Source organism: Anguilla anguilla, chromosome 17 (assembly GCF_013347855.1).
Source record: "Anguilla anguilla isolate fAngAng1 chromosome 17, fAngAng1.pri, whole genome shotgun sequence".
NCBI lineage: Eukaryota > Metazoa > Chordata > Actinopteri > Anguilliformes > Anguillidae > Anguilla > Anguilla anguilla.
This window is the reverse complement of record NC_049217.1, coordinates 8,506,143-8,523,120: the sequence shown is the minus strand read 5'-3', so window position 1 is coordinate 8,523,120 and position 16,978 is coordinate 8,506,143. Positions and strand designations below refer to the sequence as shown.

At 41.2% G+C, this 16,978-nt stretch overlaps 1 protein-coding gene and 1 long non-coding RNA gene across 3 annotated transcripts in view; one reads left to right on the top strand and one right to left on the bottom strand.

The window, feature by feature from the left end:
* The window catches only part of LOC118216612, a 66,804-nt gene extending 53,066 nt beyond the window's left edge, over window positions 1-13,738 (bottom strand). The window contains exon 1 of the long non-coding RNA XR_004763041.1: window positions 13,663-13,738. This is a non-coding gene — a long non-coding RNA (uncharacterized LOC118216612). The remainder of the gene's footprint in view (window positions 1-13,662) is intronic.
* Window positions 7,522-16,978, top strand: part of col1a1a (collagen, type I, alpha 1a) — a 30,452-nt gene continuing 20,995 nt past the window's right edge. The window contains exons 1-15 of one of the 2 annotated variants that reach the window (XM_035397946.1): window positions 7,522-7,740; window positions 9,519-9,704; window positions 10,175-10,200; window positions 10,601-10,636; window positions 11,451-11,543; window positions 12,060-12,134; window positions 12,802-12,846; window positions 13,216-13,269; window positions 13,709-13,762; window positions 14,434-14,487; window positions 14,975-15,028; window positions 15,186-15,239; window positions 15,335-15,379; window positions 15,899-15,952; window positions 16,749-16,793. In XM_035397946.1, the coding sequence (XP_035253837.1) occupies window positions 7,659-7,740; window positions 9,519-9,704; window positions 10,175-10,200; window positions 10,601-10,636; window positions 11,451-11,543; window positions 12,060-12,134; window positions 12,802-12,846; window positions 13,216-13,269; window positions 13,709-13,762; window positions 14,434-14,487; window positions 14,975-15,028; window positions 15,186-15,239; window positions 15,335-15,379; window positions 15,899-15,952; window positions 16,749-16,793 (957 nt within the window). In that variant the 5' untranslated portion in view covers window positions 7,522-7,658. Of the gene's footprint in view, window positions 7,741-9,518; window positions 9,714-10,174; window positions 10,201-10,600; window positions 10,637-11,450; window positions 11,544-12,059; window positions 12,135-12,801; window positions 12,847-13,215; window positions 13,270-13,708; window positions 13,763-14,433; window positions 14,488-14,974; window positions 15,029-15,185; window positions 15,240-15,334; window positions 15,380-15,898; window positions 15,953-16,748; window positions 16,794-16,978 lie in introns of both variants that reach the window. The other variant, XM_035397945.1, reaches the window with a different exon arrangement.

The following is a 16,978-nucleotide window of genomic DNA, read 5'->3' as shown; positions in this document are numbered from 1 at the left end:
GTTAGCATTTATTTGTATGTCAAAATTAAGGAAGAATTTGGACTAAAAACCAGGCCATGGAAACACCTGCCCATCCCCGTTGCCTATTTGAACGTTTAACGTTGAATTTCTGGCTGTTCATTTTGGGTTTGAGATCTCTAGAAAAAGAGGTATAAAACAAATGCTGCAACTATGAGCAGAGTTCAACTCTCATTGCTCATTGCCCCCCCCCCCCCACCCCATCCCCCACCCCCACCCCCCACCCTGCCGGCCGTCAGCATCTGTGTTTCTATTCCAAGGATCTCTCACAAGTTAGCCTACTGGCAGCCGACGCGAGAGGGGAACGGGACATTTTCTATTCTGTCTGGCCCTCACCAGCTCTCCACTTAACACACCGACAAAGTAAAGCCGCTCACATAAAATATTCTGCTCTGCTCTTTGCATAAATCATGACAGAGATAAATTCTGAAAATCTTTTTTTTTTTTTTAAAGGTCAATAGATCATATCTATGCTGCCACAAGACAACTTCCCACCATTTCACTTTGATGGACAAAGCTTTTTGAATTTGGGTTTGAATCTCAATTTTATTATTATCATTTAGTGTGCTAATCTCTACCCACAATGCCTTGCCAACGAGGGAACTGTCTCAGGCTAGAGATGGATTCAGCTCAAAGGTTAATGCGTCTTCACAACATGGAAAAGCATAAACATAACATTTCAACAATAATTTTACCATGTAAATTTTGAATACATATTCAGTTTCAATTGCCTTTCAAAAAGGAAAAATCTAAATAAAGCCAAGGCAGCACAGCTTCCAAAGAAGAAAGAAAAAAAAGCACTCTACTAAAAAACAGGCTTGTGCTTTTTACTGAGAGGACTAACCTTAATCCTTCCTCCTCTGGAAGTGACTTTGTCCTCAGTTCACATTTTAAAGCAGAACTCCCACGCAACTTTAAATGTCTTTCTTGTTGGTAAACGCACACAATCCTTTCGCAGTATCTAAACAAGACCACTAAGACCATGCAATTAAATAAAACTTGTTGACTTGGACTATATGTATTCACAAGTTATTAGGAATTTATAATGGAACAAAGTAAACTGTCAGTTAACAGACTTTTGACATCCTTTGTTGGACACATGCATAATCACATTGAACTTTATTTGGAACATAGTGAGACGATCTAACTATTTTGAGGAATTTTACTTGACGGGTCGCAAGGAGAGCTCAAAACGAAAGCACAAATCATTACTGAGGCTGATAGCTACCTTCGGAGGCAACGCACAGAATATAGTAATTACAAAATGACAGGCTGCCATTCATGCCCAAAGACTGAACAGTCATGGCGACTACAGTAAGTATGCACTACATTCTTCTTTACTTGGTCCGGATACTCATAACCTGATGGACAAATCAATCAACAGTGCACGACTTTTCCACAGTGTTACGCATGCCAGTGAAAGTTTAATGAAGACATGAATTCTTAACCTTCAACATTACGTGAGCCAAGGAGCAGATTGAATAAGTGCTTTTTCAGTCTGTGGCGGAAGATGGGTGTGGGGGGGGGGGGTTTACAAGTTGTCATTGCGGACTGGGGGGTGGGGGAGTTTAGTAATTCAGTAGTAGTCATCTCATCTAGATCTCTTCAGAGGTGCACAGTAAAATGTCCAGTGTTAATTCAACTCCAACAGTGTTAAATCAACTCTTTATAGAAAACTTTTGGTCCCACTCCATAATGTTATCAATTAAGAGTTGAATAAACACTATTAAAGTTTAATTAAGGCTGGATATTTTACTGTGAGGACTAGAATTATGAGACTTGCTCCAGAGCCATTTCTGACAGAACCAAACCACCAACTTCAATTAAAACTTCTCTTCAACTGCTTCTCCCTGCATGTAAATACAGAACTCCTTCTATTGGTCACCAGTGACAAGTTCTCAAACTAAATCAAATCGAAGCACAAGTGATAAACTGCAGGCTGGGATAAAACAGATTTTATCATGAAATAAAGAAATGAAAATTTAATTCTTGGTTATGAAGCCACGTTGTTTGGAGCTAAGGGTTTGCAACCATATGTTCCTTTCTTGCAAGCTCTCAGGCTAAAACGCGGTACATTACAGCAGCATGCTGTGTTCCCAGAAGTAAATTGCATATCATGGCTTGTGAACTGCAATTTGAAAGTTTTAATTTTAGTTACACATTAAATGCCTTTCCGCTTTGTCTTTACTGAGAGGTGCTCAAAAACGTTGCAACATTTCAATGATGTTGCTTGTGATTGGATGCTTCTTTGTGGATATTTTGATGCTTCAGAGCATAGAGCATGCATCTACTGCATCTACAAAGGCGTAGTTTCCTGAAGGTCGCTAGGTCAGTGTAACGCTCTGTAATACATAGGCAATAGGCGCTGTTGCCTCACGGCAAGAAGGTCCTGGCTTCGCATCCCAACTGGAGCTTTCTGGAGTTTGCATGTCCTCCCCGTGTCCGTGTGGGTTTCCTCCGGGTACTTCGTTTTCCTCCTACAGTCCAAAGACATGCAGGTAGGCTAGTTGGAGACTCTACATTCTTGGAGACTCTAAATATGAGTTTGTGAGTAAATGGTGAGTGTGCCCTGGGGCAGATTGTTGGCCTGTCCGAGGTGTTTTCCTGCCTCTTGCCCAGTGCATGCTGGGATAGGCCCCACTATCCTGCCCAGGATAAGATAATGGATGGATGGATAGTTGACTTTGCAAACAGTCTAGTTGATTCTCACACTTTTTGCTATACTGTGACTCTCATATTGTTACTAATCCTATATTCTGATTTTATTGATTGTAGCCTACTTATATACTTGGAAATTCTAGGTCACTGTGGATTGAAGCATCAGCTAAAATAATGTTACGTAATCTATTGAATAAGATCCTAAACCTGCCACATGAATTAGCAAAAGAAAAACATCACAGTGACCAGACCAACCGAAGGGGTGGAGACCAAATGAAGGTGCCTGGATGTTTTGCTTCAGAAGGATGATTTATTGTGGCCGAACCAGCATCCCACATTCCCCTCCACTGTACCAATCCTGGAAGGATGCCTATCAGTTTTTCTTTTTATGATGAGGCCAGTAAGCGCTAAACGAATTAGCACGTTCACAGAAAAAAACAGCTGCGGAAGCCGTCAAAATGGCACGAAGCCGGTGTTTTAGGCTCCGGCATGCGGCCTCTTGAAAACGTTGGGACGGTCCCAACACCTGTTTGTACCAGAGGGACACCTGCCCATCAAACGCCTCTCTGGAGCTGTCAGTTTTTTTTACGGGCTGGAGGAGACAATCTTAAATGTTTAGATCCGTAAAATAAACACTGCGCTGCTGCTCAGAGATCCCAAAAATGTGGAAACGGATGGTTAACATTCTCCAGCAATGTCTCTAAAACACGGACCAACAAGACGTACGTCTGGATTAAATCAACTTTTGTACCCAACTGCAACCTACAAATGAAAGTGGAGTTATTTTGTATCCACAACAAAGGTTTACTGAGTTTAGAAATGGTAAATCACAAACACTAGCATTTATTTGTAAGCCAAAGATAAGGGCAAAGATTCATTAAATCCAGGCCAAACCAGGCCACCCAAAGGTCACATGTTCCTACAGAATACAAGTACAATGTTTCACAGTACCTTTTCCAAGTTATCCAAAACATATATTGGCTAATGAATGTACTTGTCACGTATTTAGTGCAATTTTACGATTGTAACATCTACATATGGTCAGATATTTCTGTATTAAACTTGCAATGGATGTCCTGAATTCACCTCAGCAAATCACAAAATGAAACACTGCTGCTGCCCAATTTTTTTCCACGCAACGCCATACTTAAACTTCAGCACATCCTCGGTCCCCGTCATCGACACGAATCTGCAGAAACTAAAAAAAGAGCTGCGTTGTGCCTTGCATTCTGTGGCTTCTGGGGTTGGACCCTAAACTTTTTGCAAAGGGCCAAGTTGCATTTTAGGGCAGATTCACAACTCGGAGCGTAAACAAAATGAAGGAAATGAAGTAAATGGAAAGGTTTCCGAGAGGAGCGTCGCCTCAGTCAGTTATGGTTGTGTATCAATTAGAAGGACATAGACCTACAAAAGTGAACTTCTCACCTGCAGTGTGTGGCATACGCTGTAAGCAATGTAAGACATTATATTTATATATATAATATTAATATTAGATATTAATATATATAAATACTTATATATATTATTTATTTAATCCGATGTTATCCTAGACAATGCTGAAATTTACCCTGATAAAAACATTTTAAACATGATGATACATAAAATGCAGAAAAATGTCCCAATGGAGAATGCATTTTTTGAAAGATACAAAATACTGAATGCACAACAAAGACAACACAAGCCATAAATTAATGAAATTCACACATATTTGTCAATGGCAAAATTGTTCATGTGACGTGTGAAGGAGTGACATAGGACAGATAGGACTGACTCTGTATCTCATGAATGAATACTGATTCATTGGGCTTATTCAGCGGCAAACGAGATGAAATTATCGAATCCACGGCAGATTTATATGATTTTTCCGGTTGATGATGAAATTCAGATTGCCACATCAGCTGTTGCCACATCAATTTGTTGAACATAAAAACCGAAGATCTACAATTGATCAATGGTTTGAAAAGATTTTGAAAGACTATCTGTGCACCGATCACAAATAATTTTATATCATGTTTAATTAAACAAAACTCCAAAGGGATCAGATTGATTACCCATTTCTCTGATTTATTCTGTTAGAAATGTGATACATCCTGACATGAAATTGATATACGCGATTATATATATAAACTATTCGCATCTCGAAGTGGAAATATGACTCCATTATTATTTTAATGTAAGTACATTATAGTTCCGCCTGTGCCTCCAACTTACATTGAGCTGCGCAGGTGCTGCCCACGGGTATTCTACCGTGCAGGTAACAAACCGGGTGCTGTATAAGGTTATAAAATGTCCTCATACCAACTAACAATATTAGGACACCCGATGTGTTCTGAGACCAACATTACGACCACTGAAGAAGTATTCGGTCATCAAACTGGATAAGCAACGGTTTCGCGTGGGTTATTTTGCGACATCTGTAGTCTACATAGGTATTCACTTTTTTACAACCGCATATGAAGCAGAAAATGCCATTCATCGGTTTGTTAAACTGACATTAAACTAGCGCAGGCAATAACCACAAAAGTCAATATGAGCATTAAAAGAGTAAATAACCTTAGGCCATTATTCCCAAACGCTTTTTTTGGTTAAATGTATAGGCTACGCCAGCCAAATATAAAGAGTGCAATCATAGTTTGCAGGCGGGTTGGCGATTAAAGTTGCATAGCATTTGACCCTAAATAGTCCTAAACCCATTCTTTGGATGATGAGGTGGCATTTTCATTTTTCGAGGATCGCATTCCTTTCACCGTCACACGCATAAAAGAGAATCAAAGACACATTTCTTGGACGAGTGACAGCCATATGAGAGGTTAAAAAAGAAAAGAGTTGAGAGACCGGATTGGACATTCGTTTTACTTGAAGCTGCAACGTGTCTATGGTGCGTTGCGAGGCCTTTGAAACAATGCCAAACTTCCTGCCTTTATCATGAGATCTAAAAGCAAAAGCGTCTGATTTTGGTGAGCGGTCTTATGCCTGTAATTAGAGCTCATAATACAATACGAATCAGCGTGCTAGCCAGAGTGCCCTTAAGCAACGAATTGAAAATACAGTATACTTTCCCTTTGGCATCCAGTTTCAATAACTATGTTCTGTATAGCCGTTTGGATACTCACTGCGCTGTTCAAGGGTCAATTACGCACTGCAGGATTTAGTGTGTTAAACATACTGTAGTAGGAGAATCAAGGTCATGACTGATGTTAGTGGTCATGTACCCCTATTATGTCTGAGGGTGCCAAATGAATCATTCCAAATGTATAAACAAAAGCGAAAATAGATCAAGTAATGGATGACACCGATTAGTTCATTTTATAAGCTAATTTGATTTGATTGTGTTTCCACCAACACGCTGCACAGCTTGTAAACCTAAATGTAAACATCTGTGTTAAGTCCGTATTTTCATCTACACTGGAAGACACAGTGTATTGTGAAGTAAATACGACGTTTGAATGTAATCATAAATCACGTTTTAATGGCACAGTTTTACTACTGATAATCCTCTCTCTCTGCCCACCTGCGGGAGCCAGGTGTCAAAAGAAATGCACGCGCTCTTCCGCAGGAGTTCAATATCTCTAAATTTCTCTGTTTTTCCACAAACCGTCCGTGTACCCTGGCCTCACACTCTAGTGTCTTTTTACAGATGTGAATTCCATTCCACTGAGAGGAATATGTCTCAGAAACCAAATATGAACGGCTCACAAATCAACAACACCATTTTCAGATATATTACGTTTCACATTTTATATTATGCAAGTAATTTTCATTTTTACAATAACACATATAGTTTATATTGTTCATATTTGGAATATCTATTCTGGCTTGTGCCAATTCCCAACTATGAAAATGTTAATGCATCCTATCTGTTCACCACTTATAAATGCACTTATTCTACGTCGCTTAGGATAAAAGCGTCTGCCAAATAAAGTAATGCATACAAGGCGTTGCCATAATTACAAACAAAATATTTTGCTTAAAACGTGTCAGAGATCCCTCGTTCCACTCGCTATAAAAGAAACTATGCATAAGTAAGTAATATATACTGTATCTTACATTTGAAAGTTTTACGCATATGTTCCATAAGAAAAAGAAAATTCGTAAAATAACAGCCACATTAAGCACACGTAACTCCTTCCAAGTAAACGAACTCGTTTTACACGCACAAACAACAAGCAAATGACAATCCCTGTAGTATTACTTGGTTGAGCAGGGTGCCACATCACACGGGCAATTTCATCGGGATCCTTTTATCTCTCCATCTATACACAACACGATTTTGAGCTGCATTAGACTCCATTTCAATTACATTAAATTATTAACACAAAAGACGCAAAAACCTGATATAGCCACTCGAATGTGCAATTCCTTGCGAATAACGACAGAAGCGACCCGCCAAGTGCACTTATACGTGCTTAAACACGTTATACGTCACAATCTAAAACATATTCAGCATCTTCAAAAACTCCGTAAAGTACAAGCTTAAAAGAAACCGATGGAACATATCTGCTTACTGCTTTGTTTCTTGCTTATACGCATAGTCGTTTGAATGTAATTACAACCTACAAAAATCTACCCAGAAAAAGATAACCATGCCTTCGTTCCTTGCCAACTGACATTTGGAGATGACATGGCCTGCTCTCCGAATGAACAAAAAGATGTCTTTTTTTCCTTAACCTCCACCTTCTTTAGAAAAAAATTATTAGGTTGCTTGAGATTTTGGGACGAAAAAAACGTTTAAGCCAGCCCCTCCAACTGATGAAGGAGGGACTTTTTAACGTGAACATACAGAAGTTATCTGGTGTGTTCAGCACCTCCCCAAAAGTTTGGAATATAAAAGCGAGGGCTATTAGTTAGTTAAGGCAGTAGGGAGTTTCTGCTGGGGTCTGGATTGGAGATACAACAGACCGGACCCTCTTGTGTATGATTGGAGTCTAAAGGAAGAGCATTTTCCCCTTGCCTCAAAGAGTCTACATGTCTAATATTTAGACATGTTCAGCTTTGTGGATATTCGGTTAGCGCTGTTGCTTGCAGCAACAGCACTTTTGGCAAGAGGTCAAGGCGAGGACGATCGTAAGTATAGTTTTACACAGTTTTTAACATCTGAAGGAGTGGCTGAAAAGATCCAAATGCTGCTGAGACTAAATGCTAGTTATGTGAGTAGAGTAGGTTAGTTTGAAAGTTGTGAAGACCTGCTGGTATGTCTTCCATCTTTTACGCGGACAAATAATTTATTTATGGCCGCAATTGTATTATTTGACATCACGGATAATTCTTGTTCATGGAAACGCATATTCCTTAGCATTTAAATGCATGAATGAACTTGGGTTTAAAAACAATGTCGTGCAGGTTTAGAGCATCTCGTGTTCGTGCGCAATTTGAAGTCCTGGGACGTTGCCTGTGCAGCTGAAAAAACTTGGGCGCGATAAGGGGAAGGAGGACGACAATGAAAAAATGATCTCAACAAACTGTTTTCACGTTTTCTTGTTGGAATGGAAACTTTCGGTAAATTTTTGTTAAAGAAATGAGTTTGCTATTTTTTGTAGGTGCACAATGTGTTAATATACGATAGCACAATGAGGCAGTGGAATGCCTCGTGAAAAGGGTGGTAGGCCAAAAGGAATGAGCAACAAAGGCTTAAACCTTGCCTAAAATATACATCCATTAATTGGACAGAAAGGGAGGTATTTGCGAAACTTTGATAAAGTTTGTTACTTCATTCTTATTAGCACAGAATCTCGTTCTAATCTCAGTCTTGGATGAGGAGAGTTGGCACAGTACGCGAAAGTATATGGATTGTAGGGTGACTATGAAAGGATACAATCGAATCGAACAGTTATGTTACAATCGGGAGAAAACTTTTAGATTTATGCAAAACACAGATAACTGCGAAAATAAACGACTGATGCCCGAAAGCGTCTAGACATCACTTCATCTAAGAAATGTGGATGCTGGGCGTACAGTTTGGGACTGCTTTCTACGGTATGATAGCGCCACGATGCGGATGCATATGGAATTTGGGAGTTGCACGAAATTTATATGATACATTTTGGGGCGAAACCCGCCCCCTTCGCTTTTTTTTTTATTTTTCATGGATGATCGAAAACACATGTAAGACTACAGAGTTTCCACTAAGGAGAAAAGTTTTTTTTCTGCCAAGTCCGACGTTTTAAATTATTTCAGAACATTAAACTAACCACAAAGGACGTGGAACGTTTTTTCATGACTTAAGTCATTCTAAAAATGGAATTTACGGACTATACTGCCCCCTTGAAAAATGGCAGGGTAATTGCAGGGTTTATTTGTACATTTCAACTGGTTCAAATTCTATTTGTAGGCTTGCATACTACACTTTCAATAAATAATCACGTTTAAAGGAATAATAATAATAATAATGTTTTTGATAAATGCTTATTTAGTATAGTATAATTATACTCCAAGTAATACATGCGAACGTGGAAATTCACCTGCCCTGGATTTCCGTGGGTGTGCTACAAGATATACATTGATTTATTGAAATTATTTGACATTACATGCAACGAATGAGAAAGACGTGCATAGTGATGTCGGTATTTAGCAGTCCAATATAACGAAAACGTATTTTAATTGCAGGAAAATATATCGTAGGATAATATACTTAATTTTGAACAAAATGTTAGCTTGTTCATTATGCCAAAATTCCTATCCACGTCGGTCTGGTTCCCTTTGCCAACAAATAAATATAAACCTGAATGTTACCAGCCTCAATTAGCTGGTTGCAACTGGCATGTATTAAAGCTACTCTTTTTTCCCTTAAGCGTGCATAGAGGATGATATAAAGTTGCATTTCTGGTTTATCTAATTCTCCACAGACACAGCCGGCAGCTGTACATTGGACGGCCAATTATATAGCGACAAAGATGTATGGAAACCCGAACCCTGCCAAATCTGCGTTTGCGACAGCGGCACCGTCATGTGCGACGAAGTGATTTGCGAGGATACATCTGACTGCCCCAATCCAGAAATTCCCTTCGGCGAATGCTGCCCGGTTTGCCCCGGTGAGGAAGGTATACGTCAGTCTTCTACCAATTCCTCTTCCTCAGTCCAGCGCTAACTGGCGCCCTTGAGACGGCCGCAACTACCTTTCGTTAAGCTTTTGGAAACACAAGAAGGAAGTCTGTGGTCCGTGCGACTGTAATTTAAGGGTCACCTGGGTTTGGATAACCTTTGGAAGAAGTGCATCAAAGGACCAACCTGGATTTAATACGAATGTATCACGTTTAATTATCCCCCATCTGAAGTCGGATTAAACGTCCTTACTTCTATCTATGTAGTCCACGTCACGTGAAGGCCTACTTCAAAAAATTGCAATTACTTTTATGGAAACTGGATAAGACCATTCCTGAACTGATATTTAAATTTTGTTATAAAAACCTGGAGAGTAATTAAGAAATACTGGCCTTTGGTAAATCCTATTGAATGTTTTAAAGATTTTTAAGCTAATTAGATATTTTTATTGTTTCCGTAGATAACGGGGATCCTATCGCGGCTGTGGTAATTATTTCAAACTTTAATCATGAATTACATGTTTATTATTTGTTCATATTGACAATACAGCATATTTTGTTGAATTAACATGGCTGTGAAATGAAAGGTCTAAGCACAATATATGTGGCAGACCTATACAATATGGGCAACATTGTCTGGTGAACTATATATCACACATTATCCTATATATAAATAAACTGCATACCAATGATTAATCATTCTTTCTTTTTTGTGGGCATACTGCCATTGTGATAAAACTATTATTCAGAGAAAACTGTAACAGTACGTTTTAAAATTTAGCACACATTTAATTAACGCACGCAATTAATTAATCAATCAATCAGTTGATTTTCACGTATCGCCTGTACTCTCCTTTCATTTATTTTGTTTTGCTTCCTTCCTGTAGGGACCCAAGGGCAAGCCTGGTCCTAAGGGTGACAGGGTAAGTTTCTCTCTGCCTCGGCTGCACTGAATACTATTTCTGCATCATCAAGAAGAGAAAGTATCTCTTCCCAAATATTGTTCAATTTAAAGAAAATACTGGCTGACTTAACTATCGCTGTATTACACGTAGGCCCATATATGGATAGAAACTTGCATGTATGCAAGTAATTCACTATATGAATTAGAAGACTAATGGCAGGCTGCATCCATACGTAGGTCAAGTCTCACACACAAATATCTTGTCTTAGCCTTTTTTTGTTTTCTTTTTTTTGGCTTTTGGGTCTCACTTATTCTGGAATTCCAGAACTTGTGTGCGGCTTTACAGCCAATAGAGTTATATGCGGGATTACTTTCTATAGCAGGGTTAGCCTAGCTTTAAATTTCAAAAGAAAAAACCTTAAGTAAATCTATTTTGTCAGATCTCGCTTATGTGTTATTAAACTTAAAGTACAGTGACATCCTGAGATTTCTAGTCATATTCAAGTCCAGGTGCATCTACCTGTTCTAACGCAAGGCCTTAAGAGACTGAGCAGATACTGCTAGCCTCCCTAGCAGTATCTGCTCATCAAAGGGCTATAGTATTTCCATAAATGTGATCTTTGAACTCTTTGAAACAGTTGATGGATAGGTTGCATTTATTCTATAATACATTGAGACATGGGTGGTAATTGGCAAAGCCCATCTAGGCCTCTGTGGCCTTGGCCACTATGGCCTCACTTGACCTGACCTGGCCTGGCCTGGCCTGGCCTGGCCTGACCTAGCTATAGCTCTACATTTTCACTAAAATGCCCTCTCCTCCATCTATTCCACAGGGACTCCCCGGCCCCCCAGGTAATGATGGCATCCCAGGCCAGCCTGGCCTTCCTGGACCACCTGGCCCCCCCGGACCCAACGGCCTTGGCGGAGTAAGTACCACATCCAGGAGGTTGCAGGAGAAAAACACGGCATCACACCGCTTTGGGTCTGTATAGATCTGTGCTGAGGGCCGGGCCAATTCGAGCCCCAGGGAGCTGACTGCTTTCATTTCACGGGTAGTGCCCTGTTGTGTGGCCTAGAGCCCCCTGTGATCTGAGATCTGGGTCCTACCTGTACAGATAGGAAACATGTGAAACAAAATGTCTGGACTTCATGTTATCACCTTCCCCCCCCCCACCACCACCAGACTTTTGGCCTGGCCTCTATTCAGGCACTGAAGTGACTATGTAGTGTATGTGTTAGCCAGTGAAACACAAGGTCCCATACATCATACCCTTTGGAAAAGAAAATCTGAAAATTCATGGTAGACCAGCAAGGGCTAGCAAGGCCTGCTGTAATTTCAGCTCTCCTTTCTCAATGGTATTCAGTTTGTGACATCGATTCCCCTCAGAAATACGGTTTTGTCATTCATAGACCTAACACTGTTTTTCTTTCCTCTTCTCCAGAACTTTTCTCCTCAAATGTCTCACGGTTATGAGGAGAAATCTGGCGGTGGAGGAATGCCCGTCCCTGGCCCCATGGTATGGACACTCCCTCAGCCCTCTCCCAATTTTTGCAGCGCCCAGTTTGATAAACCAGGACAGGACAGTAACAGAGCTGGTCCAGTAGAAGACACACTTTTAGGTCTTTGATGTTGGCACAATGCACTGGGCCTCCAGTATAGCGACAGGCTGCTCTATCTATGGCATTTTCAAATGAGTCTTGACCACTTCAGCATGCTAAGGAACATTTCTCAAACAGCAGCGAATTGACACCTATATTGCACCGAAATTCACTAAAATTAGAGAAACATTAACAGTTAAATTGCCATTTCAAATAATATACCTCTTTTTCCAGTTATGTTTATATATACTGGTACAAGTGTATAAAATGATGGACTTTCATTTCATCAGATTTCATGAAATGCAGGTCACCAAAAGAGACATGGTCATGGACTTCTAATGCTTTAATGTAGAAAGAAAATAGTGTATGTAGTGAAGTTGCCTATAAGATAATTTAAATAATTGCCTCAAATATAGGCAGGTATTTAATCATTTAACTTACATTTTTTTTTACTAGTGTTCAACTTTACATGATCGATTTTAGATGTCTTCTTTGGATGTGGTTGTGTGCTCAAATCTCATTTTCAGTTACATAAATGTTTGGTTCTCAGTTTGTTACATCACATTTCCTGTCTTTGTTCAACAGGGCCCAATGGGTCCCCGTGGTCCCCCTGGACCTGCTGGTGCTAGCGTAAGTATCACTTCATATGCTAATGCTACGCTAGTGCATCACTTGTACAAGAAATCTCTGACTGACACACAGGACATAGATGACTGTGGAATAATCAGAGTTTGAGTCTGGTTGCCTCAGATTCCACCTTTCTTGAAGACCTTGAGTCTAGTCAGGTCATAGACAAACAGAATGTAGCCTGAATATTAGTTGCCCCTGCAAGAAACAGATAGCAAGATGGTGGCTATAGACTCCAATGTAGATTTCAGTCATCGAGCTAAGAGCTAGCATGAGATGGGTCTGATTTTCCTGGTATTTTGAGTGATGATCATTGTGTGATGATCGAACTGGCACATAGGTCTGAGCTGTCTCTCTTTTGTGATTCCTAAGGGACCCCAAGGATTCACTGGTCCTCCTGGTGAGCCTGGTGAGGCTGGTGCTTCTGTGAGTATCCTGATGTGAACTGTCCACCCCACTACTGAAACCACCACAACACCAGCCAAACTTCTACTCTCGTGAACTCCCTTAATTGGGGTTCAAGCACCCCCCCCACCCCCCCAAGTGACTCTGCATTGCCCCCTAGTGGAAGTTCACAGCAGGGATCCAACTCAAACAGAATGACATCCAAACACTGAATGAGGGTCAATGTGGTCTGGCTTTTGGTCAGCTCTGACACTCATGTGTAACACTACAGCCATTTATATACATCAGTATATGTATGATTTATTTATGCTGAAAATTCAGTGTGCTTTAACGACACACACACCTACACACACACACGCATATACTCACAGTTTCCCCTTACTCTCTTTTGCCCTGTGTTTTTCTGTTGCTCACCTTCCCGTGATTGTCCTGCTCAGTGAGGTGTGTTTGTCCTCTGCAGGGTCCCATGGGTCCCCGTGGTCCAGCTGGTCCCCCTGGAAAGAACGGAGAGGATGTGAGTGTCAGAAGCGCCTGTTTTCACCTGTACAAAACCTCAGGACCACGTCTTCACTTCGGGATATTTCAGATTCCACTATAATCCCCCTCCAGTGTAGTTGTTCAGCTATATTCTCACCACAAACATAGCGTCATACATCTTGGGTCATACATTTGCTGATTGGATCTTACACCTGCTGATTGGGTCATACACCTGCCGATGGCCTCATACACCTGCAGATTATATCATAAGGCCAGTGCATGGCCTCTGATTCACTGAATCCAGCATCACAAAAATAAATTAATTACATGCTAATTCATTTTGTGAGACCCCTACTGTCCATAACCATATCTTATGTATATTTGATGGACATAGTATGATGACATTTAATACGGGACAAACATATGCTATTGTGGACAATGAATATTACAGGATATCGTTTATTTGTTCCCTTGTCCACTGTAAAATGCATAGCATACAGCAGCAGGATATGTAGCTAAAATAAATCCTATTTGGGACTAAAAACTACTACTTTATAGCTGCTAGACAGGCACCCTAAGCTGATCCTCTATGCTGCTGTTCAAACAACTGCTCATTTCAGTGCCTGCAGGTGTTACATCCTTCATGTATTCACCCTGTGCTTCTTTACCCTCTTCCTCATCATCATCACCACTTCCTGTCTTTTTCAGGGTGAGTCCGGCAAACCCGGTCGCGGCGGTGAGCGTGGTCCTGCTGGCCCCCAGGTGAGTCCCTCCACCAAATTTCTGGCCCGGCTTGAACTAGGGCAGAATTGCCCGAGCATCCTTAGCTACTTCGTGCAGATCATGAGCATTCAGTATAGCCTTAATGTGCAATAGCTGTGTTTGCATTTTGCATAACAGTCTTCACGATCAATAAGATACTGATATCGCAGGTTCATAGAGACGTTGTAACAACTGAAAAAAAATGGCGTTAGCACAAAACATCTTCCTTGCAATTACTGTGAGCAGTAGTGGTTTGGTGATAAATCATAACTGCATTGAACCTGAAATGGGTAATAATTGTTAATACTGGCCAGGTAATGAAACAATAGTACTCAATTAAGATAATGAAGAAATACAGTCACAAATAGACATTGACAACTATGAGCAATTACGATTTTCCTGTGTGTGCCATCACCTGAATGCTGTCTGGTCAGTAGGATCCTATTGGTCAGTTTTGATGACACGTCCATCCCATCTCTTCTGACAGGGTGCCCGTGGATTCCCCGGAACCCCTGGACTCCCTGGGATTAAGGGACACAGAGTGAGTAGAGACCCCATACTCTACAGACTCATCCTGACTGCTGGCCGACCCCCTACTCCCCCCCCCCCCCCCCCCCCCCACCCCCCCAGGCTGGCCAACCTCCCCCGCAGGCTGATCCCCCCCCAATGACCCCCCCTTTCTTGTCTCTCCTTTCCAGGGATTCAGCGGTCTAGATGGAGCCAAGGGAGATACTGGACCTGCTGGACCCAAGGTGAGCTCACAATCTCCAGGTGCCTTTTCATCCACTCCAGAATGTTCTTCCAAAGTGTTGAAAGGAGCTCACCCGCTCTGCCTGTTTCTCCACAGGGAGAGGCTGGTGCCCCTGGTGAGAATGGAACCCCTGGCGCTATGGTGAGTGTCCCTTCCTGTCACCCCCGGTGACACCAGGTGGAAAACTGCACATTTGTGAATGCAATAGAATTGTTACTTGCACTCCGTATGGCAAAAAAACATCATATTCAAGGCATTACATTTCATGTAGAGTAATTCTATTCAAGAAAATAACCACTAGTTGTATGCTTGTTGTTCACAGCTAGTTTATCTTAACAGTAGGGATGGTAGAGGAAAACCACACAGGCAGTTTAGAGCATTTATTGGTAGCTAATTAAAACAGCTTAAGCTGGTTCTTCATTGTAACTTAAAGGGAAGCTGAGGTGGTGAGATACCAAGCTCTAATTCCTGTCCTATTATTTGGTTGTGTAGAAACACAGCACTGAACAGCACAGTCTTAAATCAGGTCCAAGTTTATGCGAAACTAACAGGGACTAAATGTACTTGATTTGAGTGGCACATGCTCTGTCAGTAGTTGTGTGTTGTGTCCGTGCTGAGAAGTCCATCTGACATCCTCTGATATTTGTTTACCCCTCTCAGGGCCCACGTGGTCTGCCTGGCGAGAGAGGCCGTGCTGGTCCTGCTGGCGCTGCTGTGAGTATCCCAGAAAAATTAGTCCTCTTCACCCTCTGTCCCACAATGAAGGGCAACAGTGGGGCTGGTATGGACTGACCTCACTTATTAAGGTCAACTGCAGCCATGCCCACTTCCTCTCACTGTGGTCCTCCCTGGGGACCCCAACAGTAGCCCCCCCTCACCCTCCACTGAACTGTCTGTGAAAGGCCACCAATCCGGTCCACACAACCCCACAACTGCTGGGTCAGGGGGTTTAATCTATCCCTGCACTGTTCCAATGAGGTTCTAGCCTTCAGATTCATGGGAACAAGAAACTCAGGGAAAGTGACTGGTTGGACTACTTTCTAATTACACTTCAAATACAAAAATAGTATGATTTGCCTAAATCGGTTAAATGTCGAATAAAACTTGTAAGGCACAGGCTAACTTCCAACTGCGAGTTGTTCACTAAGCAGGTGTAGGGTTCTTCTAATACTCTGAAAGGTTAGAAGAGGCTCCTACTAACCTCCTATGCCCCAGCCTGTTTGGGAGAGTCGACATACATACTGCCCATTCAGAATGGGAAGGACTGAGACCCTTATGTTAAAGTTACTATGATTCATATTTTCAGTGGGCCTCAGTACAAATTATTGTTCAAGAAAATAGTAGTAGGACATTTTTAATAAAATTGGTGGCATTGGCCATACTCACAATTTTAGCTTAGCCTGAATATTTTTAAGCTAAGCTAAACTTAAATATTTTCTTAACATACTTATGTATTTTCAAGCCTAGCTAAACTTGATTTCCAGTGCTGATTCTGGTTCATCTCCCACAGGGTGCACGTGGTAACGATGGAGCTGCTGGTGCTGCTGGTCCTCCTGTAAGTATCAAAAACACAAACAATCAATTCACAACCAATCAGCAACTTCACACACTGTGAACCCCAGACATGGCTGTGACCCGACAATGTTCAGAAAGGCCAGCTGTGTTGCACGACACAAGGTCTCCTCTTTTAGAGCACAATCTTAGCATTTCTTTTGATTCTAGATATGTGGTCAGTTTAGT